This window comes from Coregonus clupeaformis, chromosome 12, assembly GCF_020615455.1.
Source record: "Coregonus clupeaformis isolate EN_2021a chromosome 12, ASM2061545v1, whole genome shotgun sequence".
Classification (NCBI taxonomy): Eukaryota; Metazoa; Chordata; class Actinopteri; order Salmoniformes; family Salmonidae; genus Coregonus; species Coregonus clupeaformis.
The window spans coordinates 16696316-16721315 of record NC_059203.1 but is presented as its reverse complement, the minus strand read 5'-3'; the positions used below and the strand labels follow the sequence as shown (position 1 = coordinate 16721315).

At 46.0% G+C, this 25000-nt stretch overlaps 1 protein-coding gene across 4 annotated transcripts in view; it reads right to left on the bottom strand.

The window, feature by feature from the left end:
• Nucleotides 1-25000, bottom strand: part of atg7 (ATG7 autophagy related 7 homolog (S. cerevisiae)) — a 126893-nt gene that overhangs the window by 56958 nt on the left and 44935 nt on the right. For all 4 annotated transcript variants that reach the window (XM_041891857.2, XM_041891858.2, XM_041891859.2 and 1 more), the window contains 5 exons: nucleotides 24836-25000; nucleotides 23876-24112; nucleotides 23513-23628; nucleotides 16940-17015; nucleotides 3925-4005 (listed from right to left, as the gene is read on the bottom strand). The exon at nucleotides 24836-25000 is cut by the window's right edge and continues 30 nt beyond it. In XM_041891857.2, the coding sequence (XP_041747791.2) occupies nucleotides 3925-4005; nucleotides 16940-17015; nucleotides 23513-23628; nucleotides 23876-24112; nucleotides 24836-25000 (675 nt within the window). The remainder of the gene's footprint in view (nucleotides 1-3924; nucleotides 4006-16939; nucleotides 17016-23512; nucleotides 23629-23875; nucleotides 24113-24835) is intronic.

The window sequence follows — 25000 nt, the reverse complement described above, 5'->3', positions numbered from 1 at the left end:
TAGAAATTTTAGCAAAATCGATAAAAAATGTAAAACAGAAATACCTTATTTACATAAGTATTCAGACCCTTTGCTATGAGACTCGACATTGAGCTCAGGTGCATCCTGTTTCCATTGATCATCCTTGAGATGTTTCTACAACTTGATTGGAGTCCACCTGTGGTAAATTCAATTGATTGGACATGATTTGGAAAGGCACACACCTGTCTATATAAGGTCCCACAGTTGACAGTGCATGTCAGAGCAAAAACGAAGACATGAGGTCGAAGGAATTGTCCGTAGAGCTCCAAGACAGGATTGTGTCGAGGCACAGATCTGGGGAAGGGTACCAAAAAATGTCTGTAGCATTGAAGGTCCCCAAGAACACAGTGGCCTCCATCATTCTTAAATGGAAGAAGTTTGGAACCACCAAGACTCTTCCTAGAGCTGGCCTCCCGGACAAACTGAGCAATCAGGGGAGAAGGGCCTTGGTCAGGGAGGTGAACAAGAACCCGATGGTCACTCTGACAGAGCTCCAGAGTTCCTCTGTGGAGATGGGAGAACCTTCCAGAAGGACAACCATCTCTGCAGCACTCCACCAATCAGGCCTTTATGGTAGAGTGGCCAGACGGAAGCCACTCCTCAGTAAAAGGCACATAACAGCCCACTTGGAGTTTGTCAAAAGGCACCTAAAGGACTCTCAGACCATGAGAAACAAGATTCTTTGGTCTGATGAAAGCAAGATTGAACTCTTTGGCCTGAATGCCAAGCGTCACGTCTGGAGGAAACCTGGCACCATCCCTACGGTGAAGCATGGTGGTGGCAGCATCATGCTGTGGGGATGTTTTTCAGCGGCAGGGACTGGGAGACGAGTCAGGATAGAGGGAAAGATGAACGGAGCAAAGTACAGAGAGATCCTTGATGAAAACCTGCTCCAGAGCGCTCAGGACCTCAGACTGGGGTGACGGTTCACCTTCCAACAGGACAATGACCCTAAGCACACAGCCAAGACAACGCAGGAGTGGCTTCGGGACAAGTCTCTGAATGTCCTTGAGTGGCCCAGCCAGAGCCCGGACTTGAACCCGATCGAACATCTCTGGAGAGACCTGGAAATAGCTGTGCAGCAACGCTCCCCATCCAACCTGACAGCGCTTGAGAGGATCTGCAGAGAAGAATGGGAGAAACTCCCCAAATACAGGTGTGCCAAGCTTGTAGCGTCATACCCAAGAAGACTCGAAGCTGTAATCGCTGCCAAAGTTGCTTCAACAAAGTACTGAGTAAAGGGTCTGAATATTTATGTAAATGTATTATTACATTTTATTTTTATATTTTTTGTTATTAGCAAACATTTCTAAAGAACTTGTTTTTGCTTTGTCATTATGGGGTATTGTCTGTAGATTGATGAATTTTGTGCACAAAAGTTTAGAGAAATAAGCAATATGGAACATTTCTGGGATCTTTAATTTCAGCTCATGAAACATGGGACCAACACTTTAAATGTTGCGTTCATATTTTTGTTCATATTTACATTGAAGAACTACAAAAGAGTGATTTCGTCATACAGCATCTGCAGAAGCTCCATAGAGATGAGATGATGACTTGGAATTAACTAATCAAGTACCGGTAATCAAAAAAAAATCAAAAATGAATGAAATATTTTACAAATGTAAAGGAATGTGAATAAATGATGGTTAATAAGTGATAAGCAGTAATGTGCAGTCACTACCATCACGGGACTTTTATTAATAGTTTTATTCTGTGCTGTTACAGCATTCAACACAAATAATCGAAACCGAAAACTGTGATTATTTCTTTAGGATCGAACCGAAACCGAACTGACCTCAAAAAGCACTAATCACTCAGCACTAGGTGCTAAATGAAATTATGAAATAAAAAAAATGGGCTATTCTTAAACTCAACATTATCCTTTCCCCAATATTTGGAACCAAGGTCTGATCAACCCCCATCCACAAAAGTGGAGACAAATTTGACCCCAATAATTAGTAATTAATAATAATAAATAAACTAATAAATAATAAACTAAAATAATAATAAATATCAGCGCCAAAAATATGTTGCAATTAGTTGCCAGGACCACAAATACAAATTCCATCTAGACACCGTTGCCCTAGAGCACACAAAAAACTATACATACCTCGGCCTAAACATCAGCGCCACAGGTAACTTCCACAAAGCTGTGAACGATCTGAGAGACAAGGCAAGAAGGGCCTTCTATGCCATCAAAAGGAACATAAAATTTGACATACCAATTAGGATCTGGCTAAAAAAATACTTGAATCAGTTATAGAACCCATTGCCCTTTATGGTTCTGAGGTCTGGGGTCCGCTCACCAACCAAGAATTCACAAAATGGGACAAACACCAAATTGAGACTCTGCATGCAGAATTCTGCAGAAATATCCTCAGTAAAACACCAAATAATGCATGCAGAGCAGAATTAGGCCGATACCCACTAATTATCAAAGACTAGAAAAGAGCTGTTAAATTCTACAACCACCTAAAAGGAAGCGATTCCCAAACCTTCCATAACAAAGCCATCACCTACAGAGAGATGATCCTGGAGAAGAGTCCCCTAAGTAAGCTTGTCCTGGGGCTCTGTTCACAAACACAAACAGACCCCACAGAGCCCCAGGACAGCAACACAATTATATCCAACCAAATTATGAGAAAACAAAAAGATAATTACTTGACACATTGGAAATAATTTATTTTAAAAAACAGAGCAAACTAGAATGCTACACTGCCCACAAAATGAGGTGGAAACTGAGCTGCACTTCCTAACCTCCTTTCAAATGTTTGACCATATTAGAGACACATATTTCCCTCAGATTACACAGATCCACAAATAATTAGAAAACAAACCCAATTTTGATAAACTCCCATATCTATTGGGTGAAATACCACAGTGTGCCATCACAGCTGCAAGATGTATGACCTGTTGCCACAAGAAAAGGGCAACCAGTGAAGAACAAACACCATTGTAAATACAACCCATATTTATGTTTATTTATTTTCCCATTTGTACTTTAACTATTTGCACATTGTTACAACACTGTATATAGACATAATATGACATTTGAAATGTCTTTATTCTTTTGGAACTTCGGAGTGTAATGTTTACTGTTAATATTTATTTGACTTTTGTTTATTATCTACTTCACTTGCTTTGGCAATGTTAACATACGTTTCCCATGCCAATAAAGCCCTTAAATTGAAATAGGAGACAAGAGACAGAGAGAGACAGACAGAGACAGAGACAGAGAGAGAGAGAGAAGGGGTGTGGGGGGTTGTGGGTTCTCTGTTTCACCCTCAGGCTTACTGTACCCCTCCGCAGCCAATCAGAGAGCTCAACACTAGAGACCACAAAGCCTGATGGGAAAGAGATGGGAAAGAGATTGCCCGGTTGTGCTGGCTCTTAACCAATGACACACACCGTGTTTCACCTAGCACTGCAGGAAATTTACATTTTTTTCTCTCAACCCCATGATAAACTGCAGGAAATTAGCTCTAAAACATTAAAATGTCTCTGCTAAATATGTAGAACAGGAAATTAGCTTTAAAACAGCAAAATGTTGCGGCCAAGAGGACGGCCTCTAACATTTTTGATTGGAGGCGGCGCCATTGGCTATGCACCCCCCCGGTTACTTGGCCAACGCTGCTGAAAAAAAAAAACTTGCCGAAACACTGCACAGGTTTGTGTGATCTATGGGGATATGAACCCTTCAACACCCATAGGTCTCCAGGGTAATAACACTTCAGTGTGTGAGTGTGTGTGTGTGTGTGTGTGTGTGTGTTAATTACTACCAGATGACAGTGACATAAAACAACACAACCCAATTCTGATACACACCATATGGTCCTCTTTACAATCAAGTAGACTTTCACCTATCTCAATAAGACGTGTGTCAATAATATCGGTACTTACGATTTGTGAGCAGGCAGTGCATTTGTCGAACGCCAGACTGGCCGGCAGAACGTTGTCAAATCTGGACAGAAACCCTCTGATCTGAGAAAGATAAGAAAGTGATCAGCTATTTTCCATTTCCTGACTTAATACATACTAAAAGGTGTGACAACACCGCCATCTGGTGTTGAAGTGGTATTACAACACGTTTTTTTTTTTTTTTTTTTTTTCCTGCTCCAATCATCATGCTTTCCTGTGATGACATGGTGAGGCAGACAGGCCAATCAGAGGGAGAGAGTGGAAAGAGAAAAAAGAGCCAGAGGGAGGAGCAGAGGGGGAAGAAGAGGGGGAGGATTAATGGAAGAGAGATACAGAGGGGGCAGAAAAGAGAGAAGGGGCTCTGGGATCTAATGAATAAGGAGAGAGAGAGAGAGAGAGAGAGAGAGAGAGAGACAGAGAGAGAGACAGAGAGAGAGACAGAGAGAGAGACAGAGAGAGAGACAGAGAGAGAGACAGAGAGACAGAGAGACAGAGAGACAGAGAGACAGAGAGACAGAGAGACAGAGAGAGAGAGAGAGAGAGAGAGAGAGAGAGAGAGAGAGAGAGAGAGAGAGAGAGAGAGAGAGAGAGAGAGAGAGAGAGAGAGAGAGAGAGAGAGAGTGTGAAATAGAGGGAGCGCGCGAGAGAGAGAGAGTGAAATAGAGGGAGCGCACGAGAGAGAGAGGATACGAGACAGAGGGAGGGAGAGAGCAAGAGAGAGAGAGGATACGAGACAGAGAGAGAGAGAGAGAGAGAGAGAGAGAGAGAGGATACGAGACAGAGGGAGGGAGAGAGCAAGAGAGAGAGAGAGAGAGAGTAGGGGGAGAGAGAGAGAGAGAGATGGAGGGTAAAAATAAAGAGTGAGAGTATGAGATGTTAGTCTTGAACAACCCTGGGCGAGAGAGGCTGCCATGGAAACAGAGCTGATCTCTCCAGACACAGACACAGGTCTGTCTGTGACCCCTACAGCAGGGGTAGGTGACCCCTACAGCAGGGGCAGGTGACCCCTACAGCAGGGGCAGGTGACCCCTACAGCAGGGGTAGGTGACCCCTACAGCAGGGGTCAGGGGTCACTAGATTTCAACCACGGGCCGATTTTGGTCAGAATTATAATAAAGTTGTACTGCAAATAAAATAAAATAAAAATAATTTCATACCTTGATTACATTGAGACATGATCACGGCTCTTTTTTGAATTTGTGAGAATAATTGGTGAACACATTTCCTCAACTAAATACATTTTTAGCTGAATTCCTGTTGATTTGTGTCTTTCTATACAAATTTGTTTGTTTATTTATTTATTTTTATGGAAACAAACGTATTTGTTTTTGCAAAAAACTTTGGGAGGACGGTTTGGACCTGTTGCCGGCTCTACAGCTTCTTAACTGTTTCATCATCAGTCCATCATGGACCCTTAGTGATGTAATAACCCTCCAACAAGATCAACATGACCTGATCATTTTACAAATTAATAAAAAATGAAAAGCTGAAAGGTCTTGAGTCAATAAGTATTCAACCCCTTTGTTAAAGCAAGCATAAATAAGTTCAGCAGTAAACATTTGCTTAACAAGTCACATAATAAGTTGCATGGACTCACTCTGTGTGAAATTTTAGTGTTTAACATGATTGTTGAACAACTACCTCATCTCTGTACCCCACACATACAATTATCTGTAAGGTCCCTCAGTCGAGCAGTGCATTTCAAACACTGATTGATTCAACCACAAAGACCAGGGAGGTTTTCCAATGCCTCGCAAAGAAGGGCACCTATCGGTAAATGGGTTTAAAAAAAAGCAGACTCTCCATATTTTCAAGAATAGTGGTGGCTGCATCATGTTATGGGTTTGCTTGTAATCGTTAAGGACTGGGGAGTTTTTCAGGATAAAAAATAAACTGAATGGAGCTAAGCACAGGCAAAATCCTAGAGGAAAACCTGGTTCAGTCTGCTTTCCACCAGATACTGGGAGATGAAATCACCTTTCAGCAGGACAATAACCTAAAACACAAGGCCAAATCTACACTGGAGTTAATTACCAAGAAGACAGTGAATGTTCCGGAGTGGCAGAGTTACAGTTTTTACTATGTCAAGACCTGAAAATGGTTGTCTAACAATGATCAACAACCAATTTGTGAGAGCTTGAAGAATTTTTTAAATAATAAAAATGTGCTAATGTTGCACAATCCAGGTGTGAAAAGCTCTTACAGACTTACCCAGAAAGACTGTAATCAGTCTGTAATCGCTTCCAAAGGTGCTTCTACAAAGTATTGACTAAGGGGTGTGAATATGTATGTAAATGAGATATTTTTATATATTATATTATATGTTTTCACTTTGTCATTATGGGGTATTGTCTGTAGATGGATCCTTTATTTATGTATTTATTTAATCCATTTTGAATTCAGGCTGTAACACAACAGAATGTGGAATAAGTCAACGGGTATGAATACTTTCTGAAGGCACTGTATATGCCATTTAGCACCCAGCACAGCCACAGCAGGACCATGGTGGTGTTGATCATTTGGAGTAGATTCATTTGTGGACTGGAGCCAGGGGAGACGTGTAGTTCTCTAGACAGCCACAGGAGGGCACTGTGTCATAACCATGAAAACTGTCCTCTGCAGCTCACAACCATCACAGTCAACACACACACACACACACACACACACACACACACACACACACACACACACACACACACACACACACACACACACACACACACACACACACACACACACACACACACACACACACACACACACACACACACACACACACACACACACACACACACACACACACACACACACACACACACACACACTTTGTATTATTGTATTACTATCCTTGTGGGGAACAAATAATTGATTCCCATCCAAAATCCTACTTTCCCTAACACCTAACCTAACCATAACCTTAATCCCAAACCCCAAAACTATACCTAAAGTCATCAGAGTTGTCATAATGCTTCAGCAAATGTACATTTTCCCAGGGGCGTCGGTAGACACAATGTGGGTAACCTAATTTATGTCCCTCTAACTGCCCTGAATGCCTCTGCTGATCCTGTTGTATGCAGTAATCATGAGCCTAAGAACCAGATTTATACTGTTAGCACTGAGCCGGTGTGCCTGAAGAGGAAGTCCACTGTGTGCAGCTCACCCTGCACTATCAGCTCCAATATAAACAAATAACATGAGCATATCTACTTCTGATAAGCTTCCCAGTAAAGCATTAAAAACAATCAAGCAACTCAGAAAAGTGTTACAAATAGCCCATATTAACATATATATCTTAAGAAACAAGGTTAATGAAATCAATAATTTGCTAGTAACAGATGACATTCATATTCTGACAATCTCTGAAACTCACTTAGATGATACAGTGGTAGCAATATATGGTTATAAGATCTACAGAAAAGACAGAAATGCGAATGGTGGAGGTGTTGCCGTCTATATTCAGAACCACATTCCTGTAAAGCATAGAGAGGATCTCATGTTAAATACTGTTGAAGTAATATGGCTACAGGTTCATCTGCCTCACCTAAAGCCCATTCTGGTGGGAAGCTGCTATAGACCACCAAGTGCTAACAGTCAGTATCTGGATAACGTGTGAAATGCTTGATAATGTATGTGATATCAATAGATAGGTATACTTTCTGGGTGATCTAAATATTGACTGGCTTTCATCAGGCTGCCCACTCAAGAGAAAGCTTCAAACTGTAACCAGTGCCTGCAACCTGGTTCAGGTTATCAGTCAACCTACCAGGGTAGTTACAAACAGTACAGGAATTAAATCATCAACATGTATTGATCATATCTTTACTAAGATTTGTTTGAAAGCAGTATCCGAATCCATTGGATGTAGTGATCACAATATAGTAGCCATATCTAGGAAAACCAAAGTTCCAAGGCTGGGCCTAATATTGTGTATAAGAGGTCATACAATATGTTTTGTAGTGATTCTTATGTTGATGATGTTGATGATTTGCTGGTCTGTGGTGTGTAATGAGGAGCAACCAGACGCTGCACTTGCCAAATTTATGAAATTGCTTATTCCAGTTACTAAAAACGGTTAAATCCCCGTGGATTGATGAGGAATTGAAAAATGTTATGGTTGAGAGGGATGAGGCAAAAGGAATGGCAAATAAGTCTGGCTGCACAACCGATTGGCAAACGTATTGCAAATTGAGAAATCATGTGACTAAACTGAATAAAAATAAGAAACTATACTATGAAACAAAGATAAATCATATAAAAGAATAAAGAATGATAGTAAAAAGCTTTGGAGCACCTTAAATGAAATTATGGCCAAAATGGCAAACTCAGCTCCACCATTCATTGAATCAGATTCATCACAAAACCCACTGATATTGCCAACTACTTTTATTATTATTTTTTTTCATTGGCAAGATTAGCAAACTTAGGCCACATGCCAGCAACAAACGCCAACACTACACATCCAAGTATAACTGACCAAATTATGAAAGACAAGCATTGTAATTTTGACTTCCGTATAGTGAGTGTGGAAGAGGTGAAAAAGTTATTGTTGCCTATCAACAATGACAAGCCACCGGGGTCTGACAACATGGATGGAAAATTACTGAGGATAATAGCGGACGATGTTGCCACTCCTATTTGCCTTATCTTCAATTTAAGCCCACTAGAACGTGTGTACCCTCAGGGCCTGGAGGGAAGCAAAAGTCATTCCAAGAATAGTAAAGCCCCCTTTACTGGCTCAAATAGCCGACCAATCAGCCTGTTAACAACCCTTAGTAAACTATTGGAAAAAATGGTGTTTGACCAGATACAATGCTATTTTACAGTAAACAGATTAACACCAGACTTTCAGCACGCTTATAGGGAAGGACATTCAACATGCACAGCACTTACACAAATGACTGATGATTGGCTGAGATAAATTGATGATAAAAAGATTGTGGGGGCTGTTTTGTTAGACTTCAGTGCAGTGCCTTGGCGGCAGCTAATGGGGATACTTAATAAATACAAATACCTAACCCTAATTCTAACCATAATCCTAAACCTAAAATAGCATTTCTCCTCATGAGGACCGGCAAAATGTCCCCACTTGACTGAATCTTCCTTGTTTTACTATACTTGTGAGGACAGTTAAACAAAAATACACACACACACAAACACTTTAATATTACAGTACCATCTCTTCGTATTGGTCAGCTGAAATGTCAATAGGGTCAGACAGGGAGGAGGATCAGAATGAATACCGATCATTAGCTGTTGTGTTGTTAACGAGGCTAATCATCTCATCGTAGCTGCGTGTTTGTGCAGCCCAGTGAGCCTTAATAGAGTAGCAGCAGTCTATGGAGGGTTAATGGGTGTGCGCGCGCCTGTGTGTGACTGCAAGCGTGCACGTGTGTGTTCTTTTGTGTGTATAACAGACGTCATCTTAATAGTATACCGTCTTTAGACAGAAGATACCAGTCCATCTGTTCTGTAGACAGAAGATACCAGTCCATCCAGTACATTCCGAAAGTATTCAGACCCTTTGACTTTTTCCAACTTTTTGTTACGTTACAGCCTTATTCTAAAATGGATTAAATAGTTTTTTCCACCCCTCATCAATCTACACACAATACCCCACAATGACAAAGCAAAAACACGTTTTTAGAATAAAATAAAAAAACGGAAATATGACATTTACCTAAGTATTCAGACCCTTTACTCAGTACTTTGTTGAAGCATCTTTGGCAGCATTACAGCCTTGAGTCTTCTTGGGTATGACGCTACAAGCTTGGCACACCTGTATTTGGGGAGTTTCTCCCATTCTTCTCTGCAGATCTTCTCAAGCTCTGTCAGGTTGGATGGGGAGCGTCATTGCAGCTATTTTCAGGTCTCTCCAGAGATGTTCGATCGGGTTCAAGTCCGGGCTCTGACTGGGCCACTCAAGGACATTCAGAGACTTGTCCCAAAGCCACTGCTGCGTTGTCTTGGCTGTGTGCTTAGGGTCGTTGTCCTGTTGGAAGGTGAACCTTCGCCCCAGTCTGAGGTCCTGAGCGCTCTGGAGCAGGTTTTCATCAAGGATCTCTCTGTACTTTGCTCAGTTCATCTTTCCCTCAATCCAGACTAGTCTCCCAGTCCCTGCTGCTGAAAAACATCCCCACAGCATGATGCTGCCACCACCATGCGTCACCGTAGGGATGGTGTCAGGTTTCCTCCAGACATGATGCTTGGCATTCAGGCCAAAGAGTTCCATCTTGGTTTCATCAGACCAGAGAATCTTGTTTCTCATGGTCTGAGAGTCCTTTCGGTGCCTTTTAGCAAACTCCAAGTGGACTGTCATGTGCCTTTTACTGTGGAGTGGCTTCCATCTGGCCACTCTACCATAAAGGCCTGATTGGTGGAGTGCTGCAGAGATGGTTGTCCTTCTGGAAGGTTCTCCCATTTCCACAGAGGAACTCTGGAGCTCTATCAGAGTGACCATCGGGTTATTGGTCAACTCCCTGACCAAGGCCCTTCTCCTCCAATTGCTCAGTTTGGCCGTGCGGCCAGCTCTAGGAAGAGTCTTGGTGGTTCCAAATTTCTTCCATTTAAGAATGGGGACCTTCAGTGCTGCAGAAATGTTTTGGTACTCTTCCCCAGATCTGTGCCTCGACACAATCCTGTCTCGGAGCTCTACGGACAATTCCTTCGACCTCATGGCTTGGTTTTTGCTCTGACATGCACTGTCAACTGTGGGACCTTATATAGACAGGTGTGTGCCTTTCCAAATCATGTCCAGTCAATTGAATTTACCACAGGTGGATTCCAATCAAGTTGTAGCAACATCTCAAGGATGATCAATGGAAACAGGATGCACCTGAGCTACATTTTCGAGTGTCATAGCAAAGGGTCTGAATGCTTCTGTAAAAAACAAAAATCACTTTGTCATTATTGTCTGTTGATTGATGAATATTTTTATTTATTGAATCCATTTTAGAATAAGGCTGTAATGTAACAATATGTGGAAAAAGTCAAGGGGTCTGAATACTTTCCCAATGCGCTGTAGGTTATTTAGACAGGAAGTCCCAAGTGACAACTATGTGATGCAGTGATGCCACTTGTGAGAGGGAGGATAAGTAGCTATTTAATTCAGTCCATTGCTGGGCATTAGGGAGGAGAATTAGTCTGTCTGGCGAAGTGTCTAAGAGGAGCAGTGTATCATTCTCTCCTCTCCTCTCCTCTCCTCTCCTCTCCTCTCTCTCCTCTCCTCTCCCAGATATGCCTAATGTGTACCCTCTCCTCTCCTCTCCTCTCCTCTCCTCTCCTCTCCTCTCCTCTCCTCTCCTCTCCCAGATATGCCTAATGTGTACCCTCTCTCCTCTCCTCTCCTCTCCTCTCCTCTCCTCTCCTCTCCTCTCCTCTCCTCTCCTCTCCTCTCCTCTCCTCTCCTCTCCTCTCCCAGATATGCCTAATGTGTACCCTCTCCTCTCCTGGATGTTGAGCAGCGCAGTACACCATGTAATAGCCTAGCTTCTTCCAAGCTACTGGGCAAAATGGTAGAGAGGCACAGAACGCATTTCCTAAAGCTTTACATGAATCAGTCATTTCCTATAGCACGCACCCACTCACATATTACAGGAAGACTTGAATCACCCTGGTACATTGCTTCTGGAGGAAATGGTGGCAATCCCATCCATGGAGGAGAGGAATGAGGTGAATTAGAGAAAGGAGGGAAAGAAGGAGGAAAGGAAGGGTGGAAGGGAGAGGGGGAGGGGGAGGGAGAGAGGGTGTGCAGTAATGAGGGTATTCAGGCTAAGGAGGGGATGAAGGAGGAGACTGTGAGGAATATAGAGAGAAATAGAGGGAGAGATAGAGGGATGAATAGAGGGATGGAGGAGAAAGAGATAGGGATGGAGGAAGAGAGAGAGATGGAGGAGAGAGAGAGGTGGAGAAAGAGAGGGATGAGGAGAAAGAGAGGGGGATGAGGGAGAGAGAGAGAGGGATGAGGGAGAGAGAGAGAGGGATGGAGGAAGAGAGAGAGAGGGATGGAGGAGAAAGAGAGGGGTGGAGGGAGAGAGAGGGATGGAGGAAGGGAGAGAGAGAGAGGGATGGAGGAAGGGAGAGAGAGAGAGGGATGGAGGAAGGGAGAGAGAGAGAGGGATGGAGGAAGGGAGAGAGAGAGAGGGATGTAGGGAGAGAGAGAGAGGGATGTAGTGAGAGAGAGAGATGTAGTGAGAGAGAGAGATGGAGAGAGAGACAGGGATGAGGGAGAGAGAGAGATGAGAGAGAGAGAGGGATGAGGGAGAGAGAGAGGGATGAGAGAGAGAGAGTGAGGGAGAGTGAGGGAGAGTGAGAGAGGGTGAGGGAGAGTGAGAGAGGGATGGAGAGAGGGATGGAGAGAGGGATTAGAGAGGGATGGAGGGAGAGAGAGGGATGGAGGGAGAGAGAGAGAGAGAGGGATGGAGGGAGAGAGAGAGAGGGATGGAGGGAGAGAGGGAGGGGAGAGAGAGGGATGGAGAAAGAGAGGGATGGAGAGAGAGAGGGATGGGGGAGAGAGAGAGAGAGGGGGAGAGAGAGAGAGGGGGAGAGAGAGAGGGGGGGAGAGAGAGAGAGGGGGAGAGAGAGAGGGATGGACAGAGAGACAGAGAGAGGGAAGGAGAGTGAGTGAGAGAGAGGGATGGAGGGAGAGAGAGAGAGGGGGAGAGAGAGAGAGGGATGGACAGAGAGACAGAGAGAGGGAAGGAGAGTGAGTGAGAGAGAGGGATGGAGGGAAAGAGGGAGGGATGGGGGAGTGAGAGAGGGATGGACACACTGGGTATACATAGTCAATGGTAGGCTTCGAGGGGACTCCTATGGTAGGTACACCTATCTCTTGGCAGTAGTACTGTAGACTACTTTATCACTGACCTCAACCCAGAGTATCTCAGACCGTTCACAGTCAGCCCACTGACACCCCTATCAGACCACAGAAAAATCACAGTCTACTTGAACAGAGCAATACTCAATCATGAGGCATCAAAGCCAAAGGAACTGAATAATATTAAAAAATGCTATAGATGGAAGGAAAGTAGTGTGGAAACCTACTAAAAAACAATAAGGCAACAACAAATTCAATCCCTTTTAGACAACTTCCTGGACAAAACATTTCACTGTAATAGTGAAGGTGTAAACTTGGCAGTAGAAAACCTAAACTATATATTTGACCTCTCAGCTTCCCTATCAAATCTAAACATCTCTAACAGAAAACCGAAGAAAAGGAACAGTGACAAATGGTTTGATGAAGAATGCAAAAAACCTAAGAAAGAAATTGAGAAACCTATCCAACCAAAAACATAGAGACCCAGAAAACCTGAGCCTACGCCTTCACTATGGTGAATCACTAAAACAATACAGAAATACACTAAGGAAAAAGAAGGAACAGCATGTCAGAATTCAGCTCAACGTAATTGAAGAATCCATAGACTCTAACCACTTCTGGGAAAATTAGAAAACACTAAACAAACAACACGAAGAGCTATCTATCCAAAACGGAGATGTATGGGTAAACCACTTCTCCAATCTCCAATCTTATAACAAAGAACAAACAGCAAAAAAATATACATGATCAAATGCAAATCTTAGAATCAACTATTAAAGACTACCAGAACCCACTGGATTCTCCAATTACATTGAATGAACTACAGGACAAAATACAAACCCTCCAACCCAAAAAGGCCTGTGGTGTTGATGGTATCCTCAATGAAATGATAAAATACAGACCACAAATTCCAATTGGCTATACTTAAACTCTTTAACATCATCCTTAGCTCTGGCATCTTCCCCAATATTTGGAACCAAGGACTGATCACCCCAATCTACAAAAGTGGAGACAAATTTGCCCCCAATAACTACCGTGGGATTTGCGTCAACAGCAACCTTGGGAAAATCCTCTGCCTTATCATTAACAGCAGACTAGTTCATTTCCTCAGTGAAAACAATGTACTGAGCAAACGTCAAATTGGCTTTTTACTAAATTACCATACGACAGACAACGTATTCACCCTGCACACCCTAATGGACAAACAAACAAACCAAAACAAAGGCAAAGTCTTCTCATACTTTGTTGGTCTCAAAAAAGCTTTTGACTCAATTTGGCACGAGGGTCTGCTATACAAATTGATGGAAAGTGGTGTTGGGGGAAATACATACGACATTATAAAATCCATGTACACAAACAACAAGTGTGCGGTTAAAATTGGCAAAAAACACACACATCTCTTTCCACAGGGCCGTGGGGTGAGACAGGGATGCAGTTTAAGCCCCACCCTCTTCAACATATATATATATATATATCACAGAATTGGCGAGGGCACTAGAACATTCTGCAGCACCCGGCCTCACCCTACTAGAATCTGAAGTCAAATGTCTACTGTTTGCTGATGATCTGGTGCTTCTGTCACCAACCAAGGAGGGCCTACAGCAGCACCTAGATCTTCTGCACAGATTCTGTCAGACCTGGGCGCTAATTATCAAAATCCAGAAAAGAGCCGTTAAATTCTATAACCACTTAAAAGGAAGTGATTCCCAAACCTTCCATAACAAAGCCATCACCTACAGAGAGATGAGCTTGGAGAAGAGTCCCCTAAGTAAGCTGGTCCTGGGGCTCTGTTCACAAACACAAACAGACCCCACAGAGCCCCAGGACAACAACAACACAATTAGACCCAACCAAATCATGAGAAAACAAAAAGAGAATTACTTGGCACATTGGAAAGAATTTTTTAAAAAACAGAGCAAACTAGAATGCTATTTGGCTCTAAACAGAGAGTACACAGTGGCAGAATACCTGACCACTGTGACTGACCCAAACTTAAGGAAAGCTTTGACTATGTACAGACTCAGTGAGCATAGCCTTGCTATTGAGAAAGGCCGCCATAGGCAGACCTGGCTCTCAAGAGAAGACAGGCTATGTGCACACTGCCCACAAAATGAGGTGGAAACCGAGCTGCACTTCCTAACCTCCTGCCAAATGTATGACCATATTAGAGAGACATATTTGCCTCAGATTACAGAGATCCACAAAGAATTCGAAAACAAAACCAATTTTGATAAACTCCCATATCTACTGGATGAAAAACCACAGTGATCCATCACAGCTGCAAGATTTGTGACCTGTTGCCACAAGAAAGGGGCAACCAGTGAAGAACAAACACCATTATAAATACAACCCATATTTATGTTTATTTGTTTTCCCTTTTGTACTTTAACTATTTGCACATTGTTACAACACTGTACAGTGGGGGAAAAAGTATTTAGTCAGCCACCAATTGTGCAAGTTCTCCCACTTAAAAAGATGAGAGAGGCCTGTAATTTTCATCATAGGTACACGTCAACTATGACAGACAAAATGAGAAAAAAAATCCAGAAAATCACACTGTAGGATTTTTAATGAATTTATTTGCAAATTATGGTGGAAAATAAGTATTTGGTCACCTACAAACAAGCAAGATTTCTGGCTCTCACAGACCTGTAACTTCTTCTTTAAGAGGCTCCTCTGTCCTCCACTCGTTACCTGTATTAATGGCACCTGTTTGAACTTGTTATCAGTATAAAAGACACCTGTCCACAACCTCAAAACAGTCACACTCCAAACTCCACTATGGCCAAGACCAAAGAGCTGTCAAAGGACATCAGAAACAAAATTGTAGACCTGCACCAGGCTGGGAAGACTGAATCTGCAATAGGTAAGCAGCTTGGTTTGAAGAAATCAACTGTGGGAGCAATTATTAGGAAATGGAAGACATACAAGACCACTGATAATCTCCCTCGATCTGGGGATCCACGCAAGATCTCACCCCGTGGGGTCAAAATGATCACAAGAACGGTGAGCAAAAATCCCAGAACCACACGGGGGGACCTAGTGAATGACCTGCAGAGAGCTGGGACCAAAGTAACAAAGCCTACCATCAGTAACACACTACGCCGCCAGGGACTCAAATCCTGCAGTGCCAGACGTGTCCCCCTGCTTAAGCCAGTACATGTCCAGGCCCTTCTGAAGTTTGCTAGAGTGCATTTGGATGATCCAGAAGAGGATTGGGAGAATGTCATATGGTCAGATGAAACCAAAATAGAACTTTTTGGTAAAAACTCAACTCGTCGTGTTTGGAGGACAAAGAATGCTGAGTTGCATCCAAAGAACACCATACCTACTGTGAAGCATGGGGGTGGAAACATCATGCTTTGGGGCTGTTTTTCTGCAAAGGGACCAGGACGACTGATCCGTGTAAAGGAAAGAATGAATGGGGCCATGTATCGTGAGATTTTGAGTGAAAACCTCCTTCCATCAGCAAGGGCATTGAAGATGAAATGTGGCTGGGTCTTTCAGCATGACAATGATCCCAAACACACCGCCCGGGCAACGAAGGAGTGGCTTCGTAAGAAGCATTTCAAGGTCCTGGAGTGGAGTTGAAAGTCTGTGTTGCCCAGCGACAGCCCCAAAACATCACTGCTCTAGAGGAGATCTGCATGGAGGAATGGGCCAAAATACCAGCAACAGTGTGTGAAAACCTTGTGAAGACTTACAGAAAACGTTTGACCTGTGTCATTGCCAACAAAGGGTATATAACAAAGTATTGAGAAACTTTTGTTATTGACCAAATACTTATTTTACACCATAATTTGCAAATAAATTCATTAAAAATCCTACAATGTGATTTTCTGGATTTTTTTTCTCAATTTGTCTGTCATTGTTGACGTGTACCTATGATGAAAATTACAGGCCTCTCTCATCTTTTTAAGTGGGAGAACTTGCACAATTGGTGGCTGACTAAATATTTTTCCCCCCACTGTATATAGACATAATATGACACTTGAAATGTCTTTATTCTTTTGGAACTTCTGAGTGTAATGTTTACTGTTAATATTTATTGTTTATTTCACTTTTGTTTACTATCTACTTCACTTGCTTTGGCAATGTTAACATACGTTTCCCATGCCAATAACGCCCTTAAATTGAAATTGAAATTGAGAGAGAGATGGAGGGAGAGCGAGAACGTTGACTGACCTGATGAGGGACGAGACCCAGGGAGGTTGGAGGTTCATTCATCCTATCATCACTACTGCTGGCCACCGCATAACCTCTGGAGGAGAGGGGGGGAGGGAAAGAATGGGGGGAGAGAGAGACAGGGAGAGAGAGAGAAAGAATGAGAGAGAGCAAGAGAATGAGCGTGAGAGAGAGGGGAGAGAGATTGAGAGAGCAAGAGACGAGATAGAGAGTGAGAGAGCGACAGAGAGAGGGGGTGAGAGAGAGAGAAAGAAAGAAAGGGGGAGGGGGGAGAGAGAGCGAGAGAGACAGTGAGGGACACAGACAGGGTCAGTACAGACAGAACTAAATATAGAACCACGAGCTGTCAACTTGAGTGTCTGTCAAAACAGCACAGGGCTCGTCAGAATCACACACCAGATTCTAGCCATCAGAACACAAGTAGACGGAGAAAAAAGAGGCAGTTTAAAATCTGCTGTCTGTCTAAATTTAAAACGTCACATTTTTTTCCTGTAAGAGCCACTTAATCAAAAGAGAATGCACTTGCGATTAAAATAACGTTTTGTAACTAACAATTCAGTCTAATGAAAGAAACACTGCAGTTCATTTTCTCATTCTAATGTCACACGTATTATTCGCTCTCTAATAGTTATAAAACATTATTTTAAAATCGCAAGTGCGATTATCAGTAATCTCTGTGATTAACTGGCTCTCAAAGAAAAAAAAAAACGTGATGCTTTAAAATGTCATTCAGCTCAGAATGTATTGTAATTTATTTATTATTGATGTTTTTATAATGAGCAAAACTTGTCTGTTGATACTAGAATACTTTATGTACTGAACTGCTCTATGTATCATCTGTCAGATACATCTGAAAGCACCATTCAATAGTCTAGCTGATTGGGATGTTTAAAACTCACTCCTCAGCCTGAAGATGACCATTGGTTGAATCAATGTTGTTGATGATGACGTTGTATCAATGTGGAAAACAAATTGTATTTGCAAAACTTAAAATCAACGTAAAGGATATTTCAGACATTTTAGACCGTTTTTTTTTTCACCCAACCTTTAACCTAAACCAATTCACGTTAGTTGACAACTCAATCAAATGTAAATTAAAACTATACGTTGAAATGACATCTGTGTCCAGTGGGTTCTAGCACAGTGCACCGAGTCCTGTGTCTACTCAGTTTATAACGGACTACAGCAGCGGTCACCAACCGGTCGAGTTTTGAAATACAATATGGTCTGAGAAGAACAGTATTGGTAGGTCAGGCATATAGCCAATATGCTGTGATAATGTATTAGGCCTGCTTACTGCACAAACCTCATTCCTACAGAACTGTTTTCATTAGGAGCGGTAGATCTCTGCTTGCTTTTTGACTGCGAAAGTGATCTTGACTCAGAAAAGGTTGGTGACCGCTGGACTACAGTAACACTGAGTGGTGGAACGGACTACTCTCTTCTCCATAGCTTGGGGTTTAAAGACTACAGTAACACTGAGTGGTGGGACAGACTACTCTCTTCTCCATAGCTTGGGGTTTAAAGACTACAGTAACACTGAGTGGTGGAACAGACTACTCTCTTCTCCATAGCTTGGGGTTTAAAGACTACAGTAACACTGAGTGGTGGGACAGACTACTCTCTTCTCCATAGCTTGGGGAGGAGAGGAGGCTTAGAGAGGAGGCTTAGGGAGGAGGGGAGAGGAGGCTTAGGGAGGAGAGGAGGAGAGGCTTAGGGAGGAGAGGAGAGGAGGCTTAGGGAGGAGAGGAGAGGAGAGGAGGCTTAGGGAGGAGAGGAGGGGAGGCTTAGGGAGGAGAGGAGTCTTAGGGAGGAGAGGAGAGGAGGCTTAGGGAGGAGAGGAGAGGAGGCTTAGGGAGGAGAGGAGAGGAGGCTTAGGGAGGAGAGGAGGCTTAGGGAGGAGAGGAGAGGAGGCTTAGGGAGGAGAGGAGGCTTAGGGAGGAGAGGAGAGGAGGCTTAGGGAGGAGAGGAGGGGAGGCTTAGGGAGGAGAGGAGGGGAGGCTTAGGGAGGAGAGGAGAGGAGGCTTAGGGAGGAGGGGAGAGGAGGCTTAGGGAGGAGGGGAGAGGAGGCTTAGGGAGGAGAGGAGGCTTAGGGAGGAGAGGAGAGGGGGCTTAGGGAGGAGAGGAGAGGAGGCTTAGGGAGGAGGGGAGAGGAGGCTTAGGGAGGAGGGGAGAGGAGGCTTAGGGAGGAGAGGAGGCTTAGGGAGGAGAGGAGAGGAGGCTTAGGGAGGAGAGGAGAGGAGGCTTAGGGAGGAGAGGAGAGGAGGCTTAGGGAGGAGAGGAGAGGAGGCTTAGGGAGGAGAGGAGAGGAGGCTTAGGGAGGAGAGGAGGGGAGGCTTAGGGAGGAGAGGAGGGGAGGCTTAGGGAGGAGAGGAGAGGAGGCTTAGGGAGGAGAGGAGAGGAGGATTAGGGAGGAGAGGAGGCTTAGGGAGGAGAGGAGAGGAGGCTTAGGGAGGAGAGGAGAGGAGGCTTAGGGAGGAGAGGAGAGGAGGCTTAGGGAGGAGATGAGGCTTAGAGGAGGCTTAGGGAGGAGGCTTAGGGAGGAGAGGAGGGGAGGCTTAGGGAGGAGAGGAGGCTTAGGGAGGAGAGGAGAGGAGGCTTAGGGAGGAGAGGAGAGGAGGCTTAGGGAGGAGAGGAGGCTTAGGGAGGAGAGGAGAGGAGGCTTAGGGAGGAGAGGAGGGGAGGCTTAGGGAGGAGAGGAGGGGAGGCTTAGGGAGGAGAGGAGGGGAGGCTTAGGGAGGAGAGGAGAGGAGGCTTAGGGAGGAGGGGAGAGGAGGCTTAGGGAGGAGAGGAGGCTTAGGGAGGAGAGGAGGCTTAGGGAGGAGAGGAGAGGAGGCTTAGGGAGGAGAGGAGAGGAGCCTTAGGGAGGAGAGGAGAGGAGGCTTAGGGAGGAGAGGAGGGGAGGCTTAGGGAGGAGAGGAGGGGAGGCTTAGGGAGGAGAGGAGAGGAGGCTTAGGGAGGAGAGGAGAGGAGGCTTGGGAGGAGAGGAGAGGAGGCTTAGGGGAGGAGAGGAGAGGAGGCTTAGGAAGGAGAGGAGGCTTAGGCCTCCCTCCTCTCCAAGCCTCCCCCTAAGCCTCCTCCTCCTCCCTAAGCCTCCTCTCCTCTCCTCCCTAAGCCTCCCTCCTCTCCTCCCTAAGCCTCCCTCTCCTCCCTAAGCCTCCTCTCCTCCTAAGCCTCCCTCTCCTCCCTAAGCCTCCTCTCTCCTCCCTAAGCCTCCTCTCCTCTCCTCCCTAAGCCTCCCTCCTCCTCTCCCCTAAGCCTCCTCCTCTCCTCTCCAAGCCTCCTCCTCTCCTCTCCAAGCCTCCTCTCCTCTCCAAGCCTCCTCTCCTCTCCAAGCCTCCTCTCCTCTCCAAGCCTCCTCTCCTCTCCAAGCCTCCTCTCCTCTCCAAGCCTCCTCTCCTCTCCAAGCCTCCTCTCCTCTCCTCTCTAAGCCTCCCCTCCTCTCCTCCCTAAGCCTCCTCTCCTCTCCTACCTAAGCCTCCTCTCCTCTCCTCCCTAAGCCTCCTCTCCTCTCCAAGCCTCCTCTCCTCTCCTCCCTAAGCCTCCTCTCCTCTCCTCCCTAAGCCTCCTCTCCTCTCCTCCCTAAGCCTCCTCTCCTCTCCTCCCTAAGCCTCCCCTCCTCTCCTCCCTAAGCCTCCTCTCCTCTCCAAGCCTCCCCTCCTCCCCTCTCCTCTCCAAGCCTCCCCTCCTCCCCTCCTCTCCTCTCCAAGCCTCCCTCCTCTCCTCTCCAAGCCTCCCCTCCTCTCCTCTCCAAGCCTCCCCTCCTCTCCAAGCCTCCCCCAAGCCTCCTCCTCTCCTCCCTAAGCCTCCCCTCCTCTCCTCCCTAAGCCTCCCCTCCTCTCCAAGCCTCCCCTCCTCGCCTCTCCAAGCCTCCCCTCCTCCCCTCTCCTCTCCAAGCCTCCCCTCCTCCCCTCTCCTCTCCAAGCCTCCCTCCTCTCCTCTCCAAGCCTCCCCTCCTCCCTAAGCCTCCCCTCCTCTCCTCTCCAAGCCTCCCCTCCTCTCCTCTCCAAGCCTCCCCTCCTCTCCTCTCCAAGCCTCCCCTCCTCTCCAAGCCTCCCCTCCTCTCCTCTCCAAGCCTCTCCTCCCTAAGCCTCCCCCTCCCTAAGCCTCCTCTCCTCTCCTCCCTAAGCCTCCCCTCCTCTCCTCCCTAAGCCTCCCCAACTCTCCTCTCCAAGCCTCCCCTCCTCTCCTCTCCAAGCCTCCCCTCCTCTCCAAGCCTCCCCTCTCCAAGCCTCCCCTCCTCCTCCTCTCCTCTCCAAGCCTCCCCTCCCTCCCTCTCTCAAGCCTCCCCTACTCCCCTCTCCTCTCCTCTCCTCCCCTCCTCCCCTCTCCTCTCCTCCCTAAGCCTCCTCTCCTCTCCTCCCTAAGCCTCCTCTCCTCCCTAAGCCTCCTCTCCTCTCCTCCCTAAGCCTCCTCTCCCCTCTCTCCCAAGCCTCCCCTCCTCCCTCCCTCTCTAAGCCTCCTCTCCTCTCCTCCCTAAGCCTCCCTCCTCTCCTCCCTAAGCCTCCTCTCCTCTCCTACCTAAGCCTCCTCTCCTCTCCTCCCTAAGCCTCCTCTCCTCTCCTCCCTAAGCCTCCTCTCCTCTCCTCCCTCCTCTCCTTCTCCCTAAGCCTCCTCTCCTCTCCTCCCTAAGCCTCCTCTCCTCTCCTCCCTAAGCCTCCTCTCCTCTCCTCCCTAAGCCTCCTCTCCTCTCCTCCCTAAGCCTCCTCTCCTCTCCTCCCTAAGCCTCCTCTCCTCTCCTCCCTAAGCCTCCCCTCCTCTCCTCCCTAAGCCTCCCCTCCTCCCTAAGCCTCCTCCTCCTCCCTAAGCCTCCTCTCCTCTCCTCCCTAAGCCTCCTCTCCTCTCCTCCCTAAGCCTCCTCTCCTCTCCTCCCTAAGCCTCCTCTCCTCTCCTCCCTAAGCCTCCCCTCCTCTCCTCCCTAAGCCTCTCCTCTCCTCCCTAATCCTCCTCTCCTCCCTAAGCCTCCTCTCCTCTCTAAGCCTCCTCTCCTCCCTAAGCCTCCTCTCCTCTCCTCCCTAAGCCTCCTCTCCTCTCCTCCCTAAGCCTCCTCTCCTCTCCTCCCTAAGCCTCCCCTCCTCTCCTCCCTAAGCCTCCTCTCCTCTCCTCTCCTCCCTAAGCCTCCCCTCCTCTCCTCCCTAAGCCTCCCCTCCTCTCCTCCCTAAGCCTCCTCTCCCCTCCTCCCTAAGCCTCCTCTCTAAGCCTCATCTCCTCTCTAAGCCCCCTCTCCTCTCCTCCCTAAGCTTCTCCTCTCCTCCCCTCTCCAAGCCTCCTCTGATCTCCTCCCCTCCTCTCCTCCTCTCCTCTCCCTCAACCTCTCCCCCTCCTCTCCTCTCCTCCCTAAGCTTCCCCTCCGCTAGCAGCTTAATGCATCTCAATAGCTGTTATCTAGGCCAGAGAGAGGCCTATTCAGACTGACTATACACAGGCGCATGCATGAAATGGCGCGCGCACATACACACACAGTTACGCACAGACCCTGCCACATACACACGCACACACACACTCACAGATGAAAGCCTCTGGATCCTTCCACACTGCAAAAACATTGAGAGAAATATGTATACTGAAACATATACTGAGAGTACAAAACATTAAGAACACTGCTCTTTCCATGACAGTTGAAAGCTATGATCCCTTATTGATGTCACCTGTTAAATCCACTTCAATCAGTGTAGATGAAGGGGAGGAGACAGGTTAAAGGATTTTAAAGCCTTGAGACAATTGAGACATGGAATGTGTATGCGTGCCATTCAGAGGGTGAATGGGCAAGACAAAGTATTTAAGTGTCTTTGAACAGGGTATGGTAGTAGGTGCCAGGCACACCGGTTTGAGTGTGTCAAGAACTGCAACGCTGCTGGGTTTTTCATACTCAACAGTTTCCCATGTGTATCAAGAACGGTTCATCACCCAAAGGACATCCAGCCAACTTGACAACTGTGGGAAGCATTGGAGTCAACATGGGGCCAGCATCCCTGTGGAACGCTTTCAACACCTTGTAGAGTCCATGCCCCGACGAATTGAGGCTGTTCTGAGGGCAAAGGGGGGTGCAACTCAATATTAGGAAGGTGTTCCTAATGTTTTGAACACTCAGTATATTGCATATAGCGGAATAACTTAAGTGCTGTTCAGAGATTACCAGGGTTAGGGTTCTAGTCAATTCAGAATTTATACAAACATTTTAATTTAAATTATCTTCAATGCTTTTCAATGAGGAAAACTTGGAATTGGGTTTACTTTTTTTTATTGACTGAAAATACAAATGGAATTGACCCGAACCCTGGAAAATGACCCGAACCCTGGATATGACCCCAACCCTGGATATGACCCCAACCCTGGATATGACCCCAACCCTGGATATGACCCCAACCCTGGATATGACCCCAACCCTGGATATGACCCCAACCCTGGATATGACCCATATAACGAAGCGGGTCTCACACTACAGCTTTACTAACGTTACATATTGGAGTCTTTCAAATCCTTCACCTGCCAGACCAATCAACTAGCTTGGATGACATTCAATAGAAACACATCCATGGCTGTGTGAATGTATGTACGCATGTCCGTCCATACCCTTCAGTGTGCTGCAGTATGGAGATCATGAGTTCCACAGCCAGGGCTCCTGCTATCATGGCCAGGCCTGGACGACTCACTGTGCACTGCTGGTCCAGGGTCCGGTCTCTGGTGGACTGATACAAACAACAACAGCATCAATGCCGAGGTCCAGGGTCTGGTTGAACTTTTTTTTGTGTCCCCATGTTGCATTTCTGTGTTACTTGTTTTCTCAAATGTGTTGCGTGTGAGCCTCTTACCAAAGGTGATTTTTTTTTTCTCCATTTGATACACAATAAAGCTTTTTTTTTTTTTTTTTTGAATGTGAAAATCTGACATCTCCGGGGGGGGGGGCAATTACACAATAACAACATGGCGTCTTACGTCTCCGGGGGCGACCACGTCGTTACAGAAGTAGCATCCGAGGCGGTGTCCGGGGATGTTGGAGAACAGAGAGGCTGCTGGGAGCTGGGCGGGCTCGGCCGGCGTGGAGGAAGAGGATGAGGCGGAGGAGGATGAGGAGGGATCCGAGGAGTCTCCTGGTTCACAGGGTTTAGGTTTCTTCAGACCGTGTCTCATCACCACGAAGGTGTCAAAGCCCAGGGCAGAATTCACTACCAACTGGAGAGAGAGGGGGAGGGAGAGAGGTAGGGAGAGATGTGAAGAACCTAAGCGTGTTTGTTAAATAAAACATGAAATGACCTCTCCAAGCTAAACACATATAGATTAGCAAAACAATCCCACTTTCATTATGTTGATGAGTAAGTCACTGGGTTGAGTTCAATATGCTGCTATAGACTATTATACACCAAGCCATTAAGGATATAGGCTGCGTTCCAAACGGGACCCTATTCCCTACATAGTGCACTACTTTTGACCTGGGCCCATATAGGAAATAGGGTGCCATTTGGGACGCCTCCACAGTGTTCTCCAGGCTAAGATGGCCCCCTGAACGGTTTGTGTTGATTTCATAATAATGATCATCTCAGTTCTTACGAAGAGTTACCTGAACGTGCTCTTTGTGCATCCCAAATGGCACCCTATTCCCTATAGGCCTTGGTAGGAAGTAGTTCACTATAGGGAATAGGGTGCTGTTTGGAACACATTTTCTTTTGAACACTGCTCCACAGTAGAGCCACACACTGGATGACCCTGTCCGCGTTCCAAATGGCACCCTTTTCCCTATATAATGCACTACTTTTGACCAGGGCCCATAAGGCTTGTACTACACTATATAGGATGCCATTTGGGCAACACATATTTGGGCCACACAACCCATGTGTTGCCTGATTCTAGCGGTGAAGTAGAGACCTGGTGTGTCCCCCCCCATCCCATCCCCCATACCTTCCTGTTACTAGCTGCTAGAACAGTGGGCAGCCATCGACTCTCCCTGGTGTCCATCAACAGGAAGATGACGTCATGCTCTGAGATCAGTTTCTCCAGGTGTTCCACGTCGCGCCGGGCCTGGGACACGGTCGCCTCAGAGAAGTTGACCGGGTGACCTGGCAT